The sequence below is a fragment of the Eschrichtius robustus genome, chromosome 20, assembly GCF_028021215.1.
Source record: "Eschrichtius robustus isolate mEscRob2 chromosome 20, mEscRob2.pri, whole genome shotgun sequence".
In the NCBI taxonomy this organism is placed as follows: domain Eukaryota; kingdom Metazoa; phylum Chordata; class Mammalia; order Artiodactyla; family Eschrichtiidae; genus Eschrichtius; species Eschrichtius robustus.
In genome coordinates this window covers 27,433,982-27,453,916 of record NC_090843.1, presented here as the reverse complement: position 1 = coordinate 27,453,916, position 19,935 = coordinate 27,433,982, and the positions used below count along the sequence as shown (strand labels likewise).

Here is a 19,935-nt window from a genome sequence, read left to right as displayed (position 1 = left end):
CTTGAAACTCACACACTGTCACTTCTATCCAATTTCCACTGGTCAAAGCAAGTCACATGGCCAAGCCCTTCATCAAAATACTCCCATGGAGTTGGGTCTGGGAGGGAGTGAACATTTCCTGAACCATAATTTACTCATCCATAGTGGGAGAGCAAGCATTCCATCATAGGTCCTCCCGGGGACTTTTCTATGCTCTTACTTTCCTACTGTCTTCCTCCCTAAGGAGCAAGGAAAGCTAAGCTCTGAGCTGTTAAAACTAGTTGTAATGCTGATACTTTCACATTACATGAAGCTTATTGGCATGTTCTTCTCTTAATGCCAACTTTAGTTCAGTTTGAAGAGCCATCTCTTTGCTTTTTGCAATTGTTTCCACTCTGGAAGGGAATAAACTATGCACAGAACTTGTGGGCACTTTAAAAGTTCAGGCTCACACCATCCTAAGCCCCCTGCAGCTCCTGTCTGTCCCTTGGCATGCGACTACCAGTGGAAACCACTGTCATTCAAAGGAACACAGTGTCACTGCCATTATTGGGCACATACAGAAACCAGAGAAGGTATAGAGATTGGTACTAGATGGGTCAATCTTCCCCATCAGCCTTTCCCTTTGAGGCCATTTGTAATGAAAAGTCAATCTAAGACTCTGAACAGAGAGTGACATGATCTCCTGACAAAAGGATCGCTCTGTTTGCTTGGATAGACTATAGGGGCATGCACAAAAGTTGGGAGATGATTGCAGCAATGTTGATCGTGATCAGGCCAACTTGGGGGAGGTGATGAGAAATGATTGGGTATAATTTGAAGGTAAAGCCAAGAGATTTACTGACAGATTGGGTGTGTGATATGAGAGAGAGGAGTCAAGTATTACTAAAGTTTTTAGCCTGAGCAAAGGGAAGGAAGACTTTTCCATCATCTGAGATGGGGAAGATTATGGATGAAGCATATTCATGGGTAAGAAGGGAATCAGAATTTCAAATATGTTAAACTCAAGATGGGCGTCAAAGAAGAGGTGTGGAGTAGGCAGTTGGATATATGAGTCTGGATTTCAGGATACAGAACTACAGATATAAATGTGGAAGTCATTGGGATCCAGATGGCATTTAAACCGGGTGAGATCATGGGAGAGAATAAATAGAGAAGAGAGGCGGACATATCCTCACTTTTGAAAGATCCCCATGACTTAAGATTGTAAATCATTTCTAAAGATATCTTTTAAATCCTACCCTGGAAGAGGCTCTTGTATGTCTGTCTCATCAACTGGCTCAGGAGGTACAAAGAGGCAGGAGTAAGCATGGAAGCATGGGGTGAAATCGCTACAAAATGGCAGCCAGTAGGCACACAATCCATTTGCTTGATTTGAACATACATTAGATGACTAGGGAGAAAAAAAGGAATTGTGCAAAATCATTCTATTGAGCCAGTTGAGAAAATCAATGCCAGGTAATCCATAAAAGAAGGAAAGAAGGAGAATCTTGCCATAAGGACTGGGAATTTTGGAAGCCAACATTCTGGTAAAAGCCACTATACTTATGGGACGCAATGTGTTCTAGTGAAGAGATATAGAACTAAGCAGACCTGGGCTCCTTGCTCTACCACTTCTTTGCTGTGTGAATTCTGGCAAGTTTCTTAACCTCTCTGAGATAATTTCCTCATCAATAAAATGAGGATACTAATACTGACATTGAGAGGGTTGGGATGAGGATTAAACAAGGCAACAGGTCAGTTACCTGGGCATTGACTGGTATAAACCAGGTGCATAATAACATGTGTTTCTAAATTATCCTAAGGTATGTTGTGGTCAAATCCAGCTTCCTGGAGGGTGGGAGGCAGGTCACTATAGAACTAAATAAAGGTTATAGTCAAGGTGAATGCAATACAGGGCACACAAACAACAGAGCTTGTTTACTCTAATGAAACCTAGCTCCTGCGTGGGACCCGTGCAGTGGATGGCAATAGCCTAGTGAGCTTCCACTCTCTTTGAAAGCTTGGATTTCATATGTCTGAGCAAATCTTATAAAACACTCTCACTAACCCAGACTGACGATGGAAAAGACCAGCCTGAATTAATTTCAGGCTGAATTTAGAAAGTCTTCTAAAGAAAATCCATTTTATTAAAGTTAAATTCGCCTTCAACAGATTAAGGGTCAAGACTGAAATCATGGCATTGAAAAATGGATTTTATGGAGGAGATATTCGAAATTTACTTGAAGTATTTTAATTGTTTAGTGTAGTGTATTGGAAAAATGCCAATATCCCTCCATTTTCCTTGTGGTAATTAATAAGTAGGCACAGAGTCCCAATTACATAAAAGGTGACATTCTTATCATTTGATTATCCACCTGATTTCATGGGGCCAGCATTATTTTTTTTTAAAGAATATTTATATTTTCAAGTGGAGCAAAGAACCTTCTTAAATGGGTAAGAGGGAGTTGTTATTAGAACAGTACACATAAATGAATACTTTCTTCCAGGGTCCTAGGACAGTGGAGTATTTTAGTAGCTTCATTCTCTTTGAGTTTCATATAATCCATTCATTTCATAGACAATAAATACAATGGTGAACTTCAGTCCAATAAGAATCCAAAAGATTATAGATTCCAAATTTAAAAGGGTCTGGTTATTGTCTTAATATGTATTTCCAACAAGGAAATACAGGCACACAACTCAAGGTGTTTGGAGGAAAGCTTTTAAACATCATGTTTTGAGCCCTTTAAAAATCTTTTTTCAGACTTGCCTGTTTACAACTTTGCTTTAGCCCCCACTACCCCAACCCTGACTAAAACATGAATGTGTAGGCAAGGATAGACCAACTAGTAACTGCCTTATACTTCTCAGTTCCTTGGGAAGTGTTCTGTGCACTCACTCCTCAGAGGAACACAGTGTTAAATGTGATGAAATATCACCAGGGAGCTTAAGCATGTTACTCCCGGTGACTTTCTCTATGCTTAATTGAACTTGTGCTTTCATTTCAAATGAATGGCTTTGGAAATGTTTTCACAGAATGCAAAATGCAGCATTCCACTCCCCATGTTGCAATCCAAGTAGTAACTATAGTCAGCAAGGAAAAGGAACATCTTACCTCCGTTGAATCCAGTTCTCAGAGGCCCTCTTTTTCATTTGTATAAAATGAAAAATCATATTACTTTATTCTTTAGCAATTGTCTTTTTTCATTTCAGTTGAATTTGCCTCAGATTACAAGAGGAAATGTCATTCCATATGAGAAAATTGCCAAAGAGTTCCATATTAATCAGAAGTTAGTCCAGTATTGATTTCTGGAACTGCTGTGCCTTTTTCTCACTGGCATCATTCTCTTTGAATGGAACTTCATAAGCAGGAAGCCGGGTGATGTTAAATCTCATCAATGTCACATAAGTTAACACGATGCATTTACCAGAGGCTGCCATCGAAGTTCAGATTAAGGGAAAGATTCCCCCGCTATGTGATCCTAGGCATTTCATCACAGTGTGTTTCAAAGACAGAAAGAGAGAGAGAGAGAGAAAGAGAGAGAGAGAAGGAGGGAGGCAGGGAGGGAGGGAAGCAGGGAAGAGGGAAGGAAGGAAGAAAGAAAGGAAGGAAAGAAAAAGTCAGCTTGGGAGTTGTGTCTAAAACTAAGAACTCAGTATAAGATAAGGCATAGATTCAGCAAGAGCATGTCATAAAATCAAAAGCACAGCTGTTAACTTCTCCAATCATTTGAAAGAATAACATAGGGCTATTACCTGTGCATAAATATTCTCTACCTACTGGTTATCCAAGGGGTCTTCCTGTGATGTAGAGGTATATCCAACACATTGAAAAAAATACAACACTGTCATACCAAAAATTTGACCTACAGAAGAAAAATTTATCTACGTAATCTTGCTATATTGAAGGATATTTGGGGGTCTATAGATTATTTTTTAACCTAAAGATGACTTTAGCAATTATCCAGAATATTCTGGTGCCCACAAGTAAGAGGGTACATGGCTTATCCATGAAGAAAGAGTAAGTTACTGGCAAAGCCACAGTTGGAACTTAGACTTGAATTAAGACTCCTGCTTGAAGTCCAGGGCTTTGCCCTCTATATGATGATGATGATAGATAGAAGATAAATAGGTGATAGATAGTTAGACAGATAGATGATAGATAGATAGATAGATAGATAGATAGATAGATAGATAGATAGATAGATAGAAGATAGATAGATAGATAGATAGATAGATGATAGATAGATAAATAGATAGATGATAGGAAACCTCTCTATAAAACTACCCATGGAAATTTATTTCATGCCATCACTTCCTTTCAGTAAATATCCTTAAAACAAGCAGAGGCATGCATGATCAGCCTATTGGCCTCTGAGCTTCACCCCAAATTTTTATCTCTCTGTTTATAAACAACTCTGACCTCTAGATCTTTGGCATCCTTACTAATGAACAGAGCCTTGAGAATTTGGAGAGCAGAATCCATCTTTCAGGACATTAGTTCTTGGGCTCCTTTCTGTCTACCATGAGCAGAGGTTAACACCGACATGCACAAACTGTTGGTTTTCTGCTGGCTGCTGCATGGACAAGGTAGTCTGTGGGTAATAATTACTTCCTGACCTGGTAAGCCATGGAAGACACCCCAGTGTTCCTTGACACTAGGGCTGAAAACTTTCTTGGGTCCCACTGCCTCTTTCCTGCCAAATACATCAAGCAAGTCTCTGTGGGGAGAAAAGAGGATATTAAAAGGTAGTCAGTGGTTCTCAAATTCCAATCCCTAAAAGATAAAACAGTGATTTAATGGTAGCCTTTGAGGCAGAATGGTGAGTCATGAGGACAAGTGTTATTTGTTAAATGCACACATTACAGTTTCAGCAATGTAAACGCACAGGTGTGTTTGGTGCAGAAACAGTAACGCCGCATGGAGACAGGCAACAGTCTCCATCTCATTCTGAGATCTGGGGTATGACATATTTGGGAGTAGTGGTGAGCAGCATATATTTAAGCTAATGGTATAGACTGAAGCCTCAGAGATTTTCTCCCATAATCTGACAGATGATGTTGCCTCTTCCTCCTTTATTTTCTGTCCAGAACCACCAGCAGGTGAAGCTGCTGGGTAGAAACCATTTCATTCACTCATGCAACCAATGTTTAATGAGCAACCACCATGTAATGGACCCCATGGTAGGGCTTAGGGAATCAGAGATAAAAGATGGAAGCCCTTCTCCCAAAGGATCTCACAGTTTACTGGGGCATTCAAATAGGTAAGTTAATTATTGGCAAGCTTATTCAGTAAATATGGTGTAAAAGGAAGGCACTAACCCAGTGGGGGAGAGCCAGGAAGGCTCGGGGAGGCCAAGCAATGGTTATCCCAGGGAAGCTGGGCAAGGATATTAGTATTGGTGAGTACTTGCCATGGGCCAGGCCCTGTGCCAAGTACTTGAAAAGTGTGATCTCATTTGTTCCTCAAACAACTCTGTGAGGCAAGTACTCTGTCTTAGGCAGGTCGGCCTGCTATAATAAAGCAGCATAGACTGGGTGGCTTATAAACAACAGAATTTACTTCTCATAGTTGTGGAAGGATGAAAATCTGAGATGACGGTGCCAGCATGATTGGGTTCTGGTGAAATCCCTCTTCTGTGTTGCAGAATTCTTGTTGGATTTTCACATAGCAGAAAGAGGGTGAGAGAGCCCTCTGGGGTTGTTTTTAAAAAGACACTAATCCCATTCATGAGGGCTCCACCCTCATGACCCAATCACCTCCCAAAGACTCTGCCTCATAATATCATCACATTGGGGATTAGGATTTCAATCTATGAATTTGAGGGAGACACAACCATTCAGTCCACTGTCCACTCCAACCATCTGCATACTGAGAAACTGAGGCTCAGATTGTTACCTGCATGTCCAAGGTCATGCAATTGGTGAACAGCAAAGCCAGCACTGAAACTCCAGCCTGAGACCAAAGTTCACATTCTTCACATGGGGATTTTTCCAAGTTCTGTAGTGTGAGGAAATTGAAAGGGCAAAGATGAAGTATGCATATTAGCAGATTCATGGGAAGAACAAAGTGGTGAATGAGGACTGTTGGAGGGTAGAAGCTGCCACGTTCTGTGGCAACCATTGCACATCTCACAGGCGACATGGGTGAAGAGGAATCTCCTGGCAGGACCACAGCAGCAGAGTCTGGGACATCAGCACAAGAGTGTTTTGGAAGCAGGTTTTTACCCTGCTATGTGGGTTAAATCCATGAACGTAACCTCTTGCTCCTGGCTTCCCCCTGACCCCAACACACACACACACACACACACACACACACACACACACACACACACACACACACACACACCAACCCTGTCCTCAAATACAGATGAAACACAGAGGCTAATTATAGTTTCAGAAAAACATAAATGTTCTTTTTCTTTACTCTAGTCATGCCTGGAATGCCCCTCATTCTACGGTCTCCTTCCATCTCTCCTCCCCACCATCCCTAATAAAATAAAATATAATAATAGCAGACACAGACCTACTAGAGAATGGACTTGAAGATACAGGGAGGGGGAAGGGTAACTGATTCACTTTGTTATAAAGCAGAAACTAACACACCATTGTAAAACAATTATACTCCAATAAAGATGTTTTTAAAAAAATACAATAATAGCAGCATGCTAGAGTACCCAATATGCTCCAAGTGCAAGCTTGGTTAAACAAATCACATTGACCTTTAATAAAGATGTGCCAAATACTTCCTTTTTTCATTCAGTATGTTAATCTTCAGGCCAAGCCACCATCAGAGGAAAGATCATTAAGTGCAAATTTGATCATGCTACTCCTCTGCTTAAAACCTTTCCGTGGCTCCATATTGCCTACAGGATGAAGCCCTAACTCCCAACAGCACAGAGAAGGACCTTCTGGGTGTGGCCTGTACTGCCCACCCCCTCAGCCTTATTCCTCACAACACCCCTTCCCCTGCATCTTACGTATGCACTAGCCGTCCCGAGTATGCGCTGCTCTGTGTCTTTAGCTTTCTTTACCGGGATCATCTACAGTGCCCTTGACAGCCACCCTTACCAGCCACACACTGATTACCTCCTGTTGTTCAAGATGCAGTTCAGGTCAGCTCCTCAATTAATCCTCTGCTGTCCCACCCCCAGGGATAACTGACAGCCTCTCAATGTACCCAGTGCAGATATATATCACTATCTCTGTGGCTTCTTGCTGTATTCACTTACATTACGTCCTGCTTGCCTATACCTAGCTTAGTGCCTGACACATACTAGGGGATTAAGAAATAGTTAGAGCCAAACAGTGGCTACTCAACATAAGCTTGTTGTGTGGACACCTGATCTAACTTCCAAGGACCATCACATCTGTGTGTACTCTGGGCACCACAGTTCTGTCATGGAACCATCTGACTGCACAAGTCAGAGTACAGATCCAGCCCAGCCATATTCCAATCACTATGTCTCCTTGGGCTTGTCTTGATTCATTGGTATTTTGATAGAAAGGTAGAAACATTTAAATGGAAAGAGAAAGAAAGCCCTTTCTCCTAGTGTTGGTCTCCTAATCCAGCTTGACCAATCTCTCTCCTGGGCATTTTGTGGACAGAGCCCTGGAGAAGTTCAGTTACCCTATAAAGGTAGGCAGAGGCCAGGAGGGGCAGTTTAGGATGAAGCAGGCTAACAGTGGTTTTATTTACATTGTTCTAAATCACTGGATCAGTTGACTTGTCCTTAACTCAGTTGGCAAGAAAAGGAGCTCTGAAATCCAAATTTCCTTGGCAAAGATGGCTCTTTCCTATCAGAGAAACTTGAGTGAGCAATTTCTGGAGGAAGAGATGGGGAAGGTAAGGGATTTTTGCCCAGGAAAATGGATTAGCAGTGTTAATGCTCAGGATAAGTAGGTAGAGCCTGGGCCAAGATGCACTTATCACCACCCTGATATTAGGGCCAACATATTATATATTTTTTTGCAACTTGTTATCTGTCTCTTCAACTAGGATGAAGGCAGGCATCTATTCTTGTTCACTGCTCTACCCCCAGAGCCTAACCCAGTGTCCAGTGCTAAGAGGTGCCTAGTGAACATTTTTTGAATGAATGAATGACTTTGGCTTGGAAGTCAGATGAGCTGGATTCCACTTTCCACTCTGCAGTTACCATCTAGCACTCTGACCTTGGGCAGGTCACTCTGCCTCTCTGATCTTCACTTTCTTGTCAATGAAGATGTTATTATATGCCTGACCAATCTTACTAGGACAGTATGAGGTTCCAGCTGTATGTGAAAGTCCTTTTTTACCATTATACATGCACAATATTGAATTTGAGAGATTATATCAAACACCAAAGAGTCAGTCCTTTCCCACTGGGAGTTGAACACATGGATGAGAAAATGTTTGTGAACCTAGGAGGACTGGAGGAGCGGGTCTTATCCCTCTGCCAGCCAGGCTTTGGGTCCCTGCCATGTGTTCTCCAGGCTCCCTGGGCCGGCCACAGTGGTGGACACTCATGGCAAACCAGTGGGTGCAAGACTCCTGAAGACATAGATTAGAGATCACTGGGATACAGAGAGCAATGGAAGCCATGAATGTAGATGGGCTATGATGAGAATATAGACTGAGGGAAGAAAGAGCCTTGGACTGATCCTCGGGAAATGCCAACACTGAGAGAAGCAGGTAGAAAATCAGAATCCAGAAAGAGAATCCTGGAAGGAATGGCCAGAAAAATAGGAATCCCAAGTATGGTGTTTTAGAAGCCAAGAGAAGAGAGAAAGAGTCTGCAGAAAGAAAGGAGGAAGGATCATGAGAAGAGGAGGAGAGAAGTTCATTGAAATTTATTGATATTTGAAAACTCCAGTACATTATAATTTTATAAAAATACAACCAATGCATTGAATTTAAAAATCAGAATGAAATATACCAACATGTTAATGGCAATTGCTTTATATGATCAGAGTTATTATTTTCCTCTTTCTTTTTTCCATATAGTCTTATATGTACTTACGTTGCTTTTATAACTGAAAAAGTATATTTAATAATAAAAGATATATGAGTATGAATACCTCGAATAGGTGTAAGACAAAGGGTTATCTGTATGGGTCTTATGGAGAGGAGAGCCACAAAAATGAAATCAGTTGTTGAACTTAACAGTTGAATCTCATGGTAGGATTTGGTCTGACTTACTTTTCTAAAAATATTTTCTTAATGTTCTCTTAATTAAGCAATGTTAATAAATAAAAATGGTGACCAGGCAATGTTTTAACGGGTCCTAAAGGCTTTAACTGTGTACTTCATTGTGACTATAATGTTATGGGTCCAGGTATCAGGGACCATAACCAAGGACTTGGCTCTTCCTATTGTCCTTGTGGTAGACCACATTACTGTTCACCAATATTCATTGTCTCATCCTATGGGAGGAATGTGCTTCCTTAAATCCCTAACATCAGCCTTGGCCATATGATTTCTTTGGCTAACAAAATGTGAGCAGAAGTGACATGTGCCAACATGTGCCAGTGTTTTAAGAGCCAACATATGTTCCACCATGCTTACTTTTCCTCCTATCATTGTGACTCACAAGGGTCTAGACAGCAGCTGCTCTGATAGTCTGGGTCCCAGAGTATGGGCAACAATGACATGCAGGAAGCTCTCAGCCAACCTAGAATGGACTTGTACCCAAGCAAGAAACAGACCTTCTTTGTTTAAGGTGATTGTGATTTGGGGAACTGTTTGTTACTGTAGCCCATCCTGAGAGTTACAATCTTCTGGAATCTGAAAAGAAAAAATTTATCAGCAACACCAGCACTTTCTCAAGAAACCTAATTCTTAAGTCTTTTTTTTTTTTTTTTTTCTCTAGATGATGCATATTTACTACAGGGACTTAATATAGAGGAACTATATCCAGAGACCTCTAGTTTCATTACTTATGATGGGTCAATGACTATTCCACCCTGCTATGAGACGGCAAGCTGGATAATAATGAACAAACCTGTCTATATAACCAGGATGCAGGTGAGCTTCTCTGTCTTTTAGCTAATGGGGAAGATGATGTGAAGACTGGCTGGGTTTGTGGAGTGCCTATTGTATTAGTTTGCTAGGACTGCTTTAACAAAGTACCACAAATTTGGTGACTTAAACAACAGAAACATATTGCTTCACAGTTCTGGAGGCTCTAAGTCCAAGATCAAGGTGTCTGCAGAGGTGTTTCCTTCTGAGGAAGTGAGGAAGAATATGTTCCATGCCTCTTCCCTGGTTTCTGGTGGTTTTCTGGCAAACCTTTGGTGTTCCTTGGCTTGTAGGAGCATCACCTCAGTCTGCCTTCATCTTTATATGGCATTCTCTTAATGTCTGTGTCTCTTTGTCCAACCCCCCCCCCACAATAAGGACATCAGTCAAATGGGGTTACGACCTACCCCAATCAGTCATATTAGATTAGAGCCCAACTCAATAAGCTCATCTTAGCTAATTATATCTGTAATTACCCTACTTCCTAATTAGGTCACATTCTGAGGTACTGAGGGTTAGGACTTTAACTTTTTAATCTGGGGGTACGCAATTCAGCTCATCACACTTATGTTTAAAGAATCAGCATCTGGAAAGGCTTAGCATGAACTAATTATAGATGCACCCTACCTGTCTGAGTGAGAAAAGACAGCAGGGTTAGTTCCCAAAGTGTGCTCTACAACTCTAGTGTTCAAAAGGCAGAACAAAATAGATGGTTTGGTCAAATATGTTTGAAAAAGCTTTATCAGGGAACCCTCTTGCACTGTTAGTGGGAATGTAAATTGATACAGTCACTATGTAGAACACTATGGAGCTTCCTTAAAAAACTAAAAATAGAACTACCATATGACCCAGCAATCCCACTACTGGGCATATACCCTGAGAAAACCATAATTCAAAAAGAGTCATGTACCACAATATTCACTGCAGCACTATTTACAATAGCCAGGACATGGAAGCAACCTAAGTGTCCATCATCAGATGAATGGATAAAGAAGATGTGGCACATATATACAATGGAATATTACTCAGCCATAAAAAGAAATGAAATTGAGTTATTTGTAATGAGGTGGATGGACCTAGAGACTGTCATACAGAGTGAAGTAAGTCGGAAAGAGAATAACAAATATTATATGCTAACACATATATATGGAATCTAAATGTTAAAAAATTGGTTCTGATGAACCTAGGGGCAGGACAGGAATAAAGACTCAGACGTAGAGAATGGACTTGAGGACACGGGGAGGGGGAAGGGTAAGCTGGGACGAAGCATTGACATATAGACACTACCAAATGTAAAATAGATAGCTAGTGAGAAGCAGCTGCATAGCACAGGGAGATCAGCTTGGTGCTTTGTGACCACCTAGAGGAGTGGGATACGGAGAGTGGGAGGGAGATGCAAGAGGGAGGAGATATAAGGATATATGTATATGTATAGCTGATTCACTATACAGCAGAAACTAACATAACATTTTAAAGCAATTATACTCCAATAAAGATGTTAAAAAAATAAAAAAATAAAAAAAATAAAGTAGAAATAAAAGAGACAAAATAAAATAAAAAGAGCTAAATCGATTTCATTGCTGGGAGGTTTCTCAGGGTCTTTAGAATGATATACATGTCAGTCTCCAAGAAGAGGCAATATGATATGTAGCATTTCATAAACATATTTGAATGCGGGATTTTTTAGAGCATCTCACAGTATTCCTAGTTAGGCTGGCTAGTATTTCTCAGAACTGGATGGGAACAAGAGATCTGGCCTCTGAGGCCAGCTTTGTTAATGGCTCCTTATGAGCTCCTAAGCCTGTTGCCCCACTTCTGTGAAGTGAATTCTCTTCTTTATAATGAGGAGGGTAAATTACATGAGTCTATTCTATGATTGCGAGGGTCTATGAAAACTCAGAGGAAAGATAAGCAAAGGAAGCAAATCCAATCTCCTTTACAGGATATGTATTTACAACCCAACAACGATTTGAACAATTTGAAGTACCTGATGCTATCTGTATTTACTGGGACTCTTAGTGACAAGCAACCCCCTCCAGCTAACTTCAGCTTAGAAAAAGGATTTATCCGTGAGATACTGGGGCATCTTATGGAATTTAAGATGAGAAATTGATGTCAGGAAGTCACTGGTATCAGAACCCCAGAAGCCCTTTCTCTCTGTTCTCTCCTGCTCCCTCCTGCACCCTAGCTTCGTTCTCCTCTACTGCTAGAGAGTCTTCTTTAGCTTCACAGTCCTGGGTGGAACATGGCTACAAACATTTTAGTCCAGCTCCTGATCCTGATATTCCAGAAAAGGAACTGAATTAATCCAGCTTAGTATAGCTCTGACTCCTGGACCAATCACTGTAGTTTGAATAATACCTATGTGGGAGAATAATTCCCTGAATTACTGAACCCCAAGGTGTGATAGAAAGAAGAGACCCTGGAGAACACCCAGCTGGGTTTCCTCCTTTGACAGACAGTGTGTCATAGGACAGAAGGGAATCACTGACTTGTTCAGAAGCACACAGGAGCCAGGGAGCTTGAAGCAAGGCTCCCTCCAAGCATGGAGGCATCAGTGGGTTATACTCACTGAACCCATGAATCAGGGTCTGTGGAGGCCTCAGGTGCCCTTTCCAACACAGCTGGCACTGCCCGGGTTGGCCACAGTCTACGTGGTCTTACTTCTTTCCTGGTACATTTAAGAGTACGGGTGGATCTCACAGCTGTTTCTCTCTCCTCAGATGCATTCCTTACGCTTGCTCAGCCAGAATCAACCATCTCAGATCTTTCTGAGCATGAGTGACAACTTCAGGCCCGTCCAGCCACTCAACAACCGCTGCATCCGCACCAACATCAACTTCAGTTTACAGGGGAAGGACTGTCCAAACAACCGGGCCCAGAAGCTTCAGTATAGAGGTGGGTTCAGTGGCTCAGAGGGCAGTGGAGACAGGCCAAGCCCAGTCTTCCTGCTCACACCTACTCTGAAAGGCCAGGCACTATCTCCCATTAGAGGAGTCATAATTATAAGTGATATTTACATGGTGCTTTTCTATTGTAAAAGTCTGTATTTCATAAACAGAGACAGAGATCAAATCTTTAAATCTCGTCTGGCTCAGGCAAGACAGCATTTTCATTGCCTTTTTACAGAGGAGCCCAGAGAGGCTGATTTTCCCAAAGTTACGTGTTAAAACAGGACAAGTAGAAGCATTAGCACTTTTAGTTATATACACAATAGACCCCCTTTTCCCCTAGAAGGTGAGCAAATAATTCTGGATGCCAGGCCATTGGGACCCAATGAGGTGTGTGTCTGAATGCATCTTTTTCTAGTGCTATGTCCCTAGAAGTGACTATAATTCCTACTAGAGGGGACATTCAAGATGCCTCCTGCCTCCCATAAACCTCTGGTCCACACCCAGCCCTCCCTCTTCCCTTCTACACACTAAGTACCTACTGATCATTATCATAAACTCTCAACATGGAAAGGAAGGTGGAGGAAGAACAGTGTCGTGGAGATGCCCCCAACCAGGAGTTAGGACACCCAAGTTGCTGCCATGGTTCTGACACTAACAAGCCATACAAACCCAGCCAAATCATTTAACCCCTGGGCTCTGGGTGTGTCTGAGAGAGAAAATTAAAGAAAGAAATGTGGAGGAAGTTGGAGAGATAAAGTGGAGGGTAGAGGTGGTAGCTGCTTCTAAAGCTGCCTGGTAACATCCATAGTCCCCACATTTAGGCAGCACATTATTGTTTCAAAAGAGCTTCCCTATCCAGGCTCTCATGTGCTCCTCACAACAATCATGAAGTAGATGGAATAGGGACACACCTGGAGTGCCAACTTTTTCTGCAAAGGGCCAGATGGTAAATATAGGCTTTGTGAGTAATAGGGTCTCTGCTGCACTCTGATGTTTTAGGGTGAAAGCAGCCATAGACAATATGTAAATAAATGGTTGTAGCTGTGTTCCAATAAAACTTTATTTACAAAAGCAGTTCACAGCTGGATTTGACCTGCAGGCTGTCATTTGCCCACCCCTGGTCTAAAGCAGCACCATCCACTACAGCTTTCTGAGACGATGGAAAAGTTCTGTGTCTGCATTGTCCAATAGGGTAGCTACTAGCCACATGTGGCTATTGAATATCTGAAGTGTGGTTAGTGTGACAACGCAACTAAGTTTTTAATTGTATTTAGTTTTAATTAATTTAGATTTATATTAGCCACAAGTAGCTAGTGACAACTCTATTGGATAACTCAGGCCTTAGAGGTTCATAAGAAAGTGGAGAGGGTAGTTGGGATACATACAAGTAAGCAGGCATTTAGAAAACTCTCCCTTCCCCTTTGGAATAAGCCCCCCCAGCTGTGTGTAAATTAATCCAATTATGCCTTGTTTTGTGTTGTTTGTGTGTTTTGTTTTGTTTTTTCTCTCTCTCTTTCTAGTAAATGATTGGCTCCTCAAATAGGAAAGTAAGCCAAGAAGAATCCCACCTCAGTGAAATGCTACAACTATGAATTGATGTAACCTAAACTGTGCCCCTTCTTTCTTCTCTTTCCTTCCCTCCCTCAAGCCTCATTCACTCTTTGGATTGGCCCTTTCTTCATGAAAATTGTCTGCAAAACCTTGGCAGAGGAATACATCTCTTACACACACTCACAAATACACACACAAGCACTCACACACACATACACACACATGCAAATATATCTACACACATACACACTCACACAACCCCCAAGATGGGAAGTTAAATTTTAGAAACAAAAGGCTCATTCATAAGAGGTCTTAGAAGAAAATAACCAATTAACCTGATTACAATTTTGATACTGTTTTCCGAAACAAATAAATCTACCCAATGAGAATTTTCAGCCTTGTATATTACAAAATTCTTCCAAAAGAGACAGGGGAGAAAACACAGCTCTGACAGCATCAAGTGGACTTTGTTCTTTGCATCAAGTAATCTCAAATAGTGTCCTAGGATCCTTTAAGGGTGCTGGTGACAGGTGAGCCAAGACAAAGTTGGCCAAGGACACATTTCTAGATTGTGATTCTTCTGTTTACTCAACAATTTAAAAAGTAAAAAGGACAGACATTGAAGAGATACACATTGTATATATATATCACCACAGACTATTAAAAAATGGAATTATTACCCCTCTTTGTCATATATGTGTAGTAGGATTTGCCAAGATCAGATTGATCCATTTGCTGTTTCTTATTTTCCAAAGGTCATACATTGTGTTTGGTTATTGTTAACAGCTCAATAAATGTGTTTAACAAGTTAATTTCATTTTTCTGGCTTTGGTCTATTCTCCTTCCTTACAGGCTAGGCCCTGGCTCCATGCAACTGCATTCTTTGCTTTCATTTGTTCCTTCATCTACATGTTTTGCTCATTTGCAGCCAGTTTTTACTGAGTTTGTGGCAATGGGAATGCATTTGCTAAGCAAGTATAACTTTAACTCCACTCCATGCCTCGATCATTCATATGAGGTGAGGTTCAGCCTGAGATAGTAGGCGACAGATTTCTTGCATTTCAAAACTGCCACCACCCACCCCACCCCACCCCCGTGATGCTCCCTTGAAGGAATGCACTTTGCCTTGTAAATTCTTGGGAAAGGGGTGTCTTTTCTCTCCAGGTGCAGCTAGATCTCACAAAGTACAAATGAATGCCTTTCTTTTCTTGTTTATAATGGTCACTCACTGTATTTGGTTACTGTCAAGAAATCAATAAATGTGTTTAACAAGTTATCCAGTACCGTGTCTGAGTTTATTGAGGAGGAGGGCACTCCCTGCTGAAGCCTCTGAGTCCTGCTGTGTCCACAAGCCATTGCATTATGGCCAGCAGGGCAGCCAGAGCCTCCAGAACAGCCTGTCTGGTCATTCCCAGAGCCAGGTAATTAATACCCTGTTGAGAAAACATATAGGCTTAGCTGCTGGAAGGGAAGACTTGGATGTTCATTCAGTGGCCAAATTAAAAATAACTTTCATTTTTCCTTTCTGTTACACCTCCAGAAAGTGGGAAAGCACAGGCATGTAGGGTCTGTGCAAACAGGAACATCCACAAATATGTCAAAAACTTCAGCAAGTGGCTAGGTTTATTGATGACGAAAAAAAAAAAAAAATCAAACAGCCAGATATTTCATATTTGAAACAATACACTTAATTGGATTTTTTCCACTTTTTGCACCAAAATTAGTTAGATGATGACCTTAACCATGGTGACATATGACCCTGTTTCTGAGCAATCATATTTTTCCGGAAAACCAGATCTGTCTGCAAAGATTTAGGGTGGGCAGGTGGCAGTCTTTCTTTGTATGGCTTGCTGCCTCCTCTCTAGGTCAGAATCTTCTTCAGCCTGCAAGGGCAGGCAGTGATGTAGTGTGTCAACCAGGCCTGGCTTCAAATCATCACCGTACAACTTACCTGCTTGCTGTGTGATCCTAGGCAAGTTGCTTTACTTCTCTGATCTGTAAATTGGGGATGCTAATAACTGCTTCCATGAACTATGAGCCTTAAATGCTATATAGCTACTTAAAGTAGCTAGCACAATACCTGCAATGATTGTTCTATAAAGACTGACTATAGAGCACGTGCATTGCCTACGTATTAGAGGTTTTCCTAGACCAGACCATACCTTCCCCTCCAGGGAGGGGTTAGCATCAATCACAAAATGGGCATCAAATTAATACCAAATGGAGGAGACAGGAGGAACCCCCGAGTGACTGGGTAGGACGTGGGGGGAGTGAGGGGGGAGGACAAGTGGAGGCCAGATAGGACCAGTGTCCCTGAAGGGTGGCTGAGAGTGGGGAAATGTTCCCACGTCTAGAGGGACCCTCGGTTGCTTGGAAGATCAGAGGAGCGCACCTAGTGTTTCCCCCACCCACTCAGGTTCCGGGACTGCTGGGCTCCTGGGCCTGGTCCTCCATTCTCTGGGACCCCCTACAACCTCGTGGGTCCTAGAGGCGTGGGAGGGAGGGAGGATGGAGGAAGAGAAGAGGCAGACAGAGGGGGAGGGGACCCTCCAGGACCGAAGAATCAGGAGAGGCACAGCGGGTGTTTCCCCCACCCACCTGGCCTCAGGAAGCCTGCTGGGCTCCTGTCCTCCAAGGCCCACTCCACGCAGTGTTGGTCCTAGGGGTGTAGGAGGGAGGCAGGGGCAGTAGAGGAGAGGTGGATGGGGGGGGTGGTCCCTCCAGGATCGGAGGATCAGGGGAGACACGCAGGGAATTTCCCCTGCCCACTGAGGCCCAGTGAGCCTGCTTCAGTCCTGGACCTGGTCCTCTGACCTCCAAGCGCAGAGGCACTCCTGGGACACTCTTGCTGCACTGAGCCTAAGCCCTACACCCACACCCCACCCAGAGCCTTTCTGGCCCTGTGGGGCCTATGCATAGTTCCCTCCCACCACCTAAACCCCGCCCCTGCCTAAGCCCCGCCCCTCACAGCCAAGGCTTTTTCCAGCTTTTTATTTTTTTGAATTTTATTTAATTTATTTTTTATACAGCAGGTTCTTATTAGTCATCCATTTTATACACTTCAGTGTATACATGTCAATCCCAATCTCCCAATTCATCACACCACCACCCCAACCCCTACCACTTTCCCCCCTTGGTATCCATACGTTTGTTCTCTATATCTATGTCTCAATTTCTGCGCTGCAAACCAGTTCATCTGTACCATTTTTCTAGGTTCCACATATATGCGTTAATATACGATATTTGTTTTTCTCTTTCTGACTTACTTCACTCTATATGACAGTCTCTAGATCCGTCCACGTCTCAACAAATGACTCAATTTTGTTCCTTTTTATGGCTAAGTAATATTCCATTATATATATGTACCACATCTTCTTTACCCATTCGTCTGTCGATGGGCATTTAGGTTGCCTCCATGACCTGGCTATTGTAATTAGTGCTGCAATGAACATTGGGGTGCATGTGTCTTTTTGAATTATGGTTTTCTCTGGGTATATGCCCAGGAGTGGGATTGCTGGGTCATATGGTAATTCTATTTTTAGTTTTTTAAGGAACCTCCATACTGTTCTCCATAGTGGTTGTATTAATTGACATTCCCACCAACAGTGCAAGAGGGTTCCCTTTTCTCCACACCCTCTCCAGCATTTGTTGTTTGTACATTTTCTGATGATGCCCATTCTAACTGGTGTGAGGTGATACCTCATTGTAGTTTTGATTTGCATTTCTCTAATAATTAGTGATGTTGAGCAGCTTTTCATGTGCTTCTTGGCCATTGGTATGTCTTCTTTGGAGAAATGTCTATTTAGGTCTTCTGCCCATTTTTGGATTGGATTGTTTGTTTTTTTAATATTGAGCTGCATGTGCTATTTATATATTTTGGAGATAAATCCTTTGTCCGTTGATTCATTTGCAAATATTTTCTCCCATTTTGAGGGTTGTCTTTTCGTCTTGTTTATGGTTTCCTTTGCTCTGCAAATGCTTTTAAGTTTCATTAGGTCCCATTTGTTTATTTTTGTTTTTATTTCCATTACTCTAGGAGATGGATCAAAAAAGATCTTGCTGTGATTTATGTCTAAGTGTGTTCTTCCCATGTTTTCCTCTAAGAGTTTTATAATGTCTGGCCTTACACTTAGGTCTTTAAACTATTTTGAGTTTATTTTTGTATACTGTGTTAGGGAGTGTTCTAGTTTCATTCTTTTACATGTAGCTGTCCAGTATTCCCAGCACCACTTATTGAAGAGGTTGTCTTTTCTCCATTGTATATTCTTGCCTCCTTTATCAAAGATAAGGGGACCATATGTGTGTGGGTTTATCTCTGAGCTTCCTATCCTGTTCCATTGATCTATATTTCTGTTTTTGTGCCAGTACCATGCTGTCTTGATTACTGTAGCTTTGTAGTATAGTCTGAAGTCAGAAGCCTCACTCCTCCAGCTCCGTTTTTCTTTCTCAAGATTGCTTTGGCTCTTCAGGGTCTTTTGTGTTCCCACACAAATTGTGAAATTTTTTGTTCTAGTTCTCTGAAAAAGGCCCTCTTTTTTACAATTGTGGTTCTCTTTTACTTGCCAGTTGTTGTTTCATCTATATTTTTATTTTTTATTCTTTCTAACATGTCTGCTAGTTTTCTAATCTTATTTTGTTTTTTACTCTTTGTTATTGTTCTGCTCCTTCTTTTTCTTTTTCTTTTCTTTTTTTCCTGCCACCCCATGCTGCTTGAGAGATCTTGGTTCATGAGCCAGGGGTCAGGCCAGAGCTCCTGCAGTGGGAACTCCGAGTCTGAACCACTGGGCTACCAGAGAACCTCAGACTTCAGGGAATATTCATCAGAGTGAGGTCTCTCAGAGGTCCTCATCTCAGCACCAAGACCCGCCTCTACCCAACAGCCTACAAACTCCAGTGCTGGAAGCCTCAGGCCAAACAACCAGTAAGACAGGAACACAATCCCATGCATCAAAAAAAAAAAAAAAAAAAGAAAGACAACAAAAAATATGTCACAGATGAAGGAGCAAGGTAAAAACCTATAAGACCAAATAAAGGAAAAGGAAATAGGCAACCTAACTGAAAAAGAATTCAGAGTAATGATAGTAAAGATGAACCAGAATCTTGGAAACAGAATGGAGGTATGCATTGAGAAAATATATGAAATGTTTAACAAATATCTAGAAGAACTAAAGAACAAACAGAGATGAACAACACAATAACTAAAATGAAAAATACACTAGAAGGAATCAATAACAGAATAAATGAGACAGAAGAACGAATAAGTGAGCTGGAAGACAAAATGGTAGAAATAACTGCCAAGGAGAATAATAAAGGAAAAAGAATGAAAAGAATTGAAGACAATCTTAGAAAGCTCTGGGACAACACTAAACACACCAAATTTGAATTATAGGGGTCCCAGAAGAAGAAGAGAAAAAGAGAGAGTCTGAGGAAATATTTGAAGAGATTATAGTGGAAAACTTCCCTAATATGGGAAAGGAAATAGTCACCCAAGTCCAAGAAGTGCAGAGAGTCCCATACAGGATAAATCCTAGG

The 19,935-nt window shown here is 41.7% G+C and overlaps 1 protein-coding gene across 1 annotated transcript in view; it reads left to right on the top strand.

The window, feature by feature from the left end:
* CA10 (carbonic anhydrase 10) overlaps window positions 1–15,624 on the top strand; it is a 581,255-nt gene extending 565,631 nt beyond the window's left edge. The window contains exons 7-9 of the mRNA XM_068530438.1: window positions 9,810–9,964; window positions 12,682–12,856; window positions 14,373–15,624. Coding sequence (XP_068386539.1) covers window positions 9,810–9,964; window positions 12,682–12,856; window positions 14,373–14,395 — 353 coding nt within the window. The 3' untranslated portion in view covers window positions 14,396–15,624. The remainder of the gene's footprint in view (window positions 1–9,809; window positions 9,965–12,681; window positions 12,857–14,372) is intronic.
* The last annotated feature ends 4,311 nt before the right edge of the window (window positions 15,625–19,935 follow it).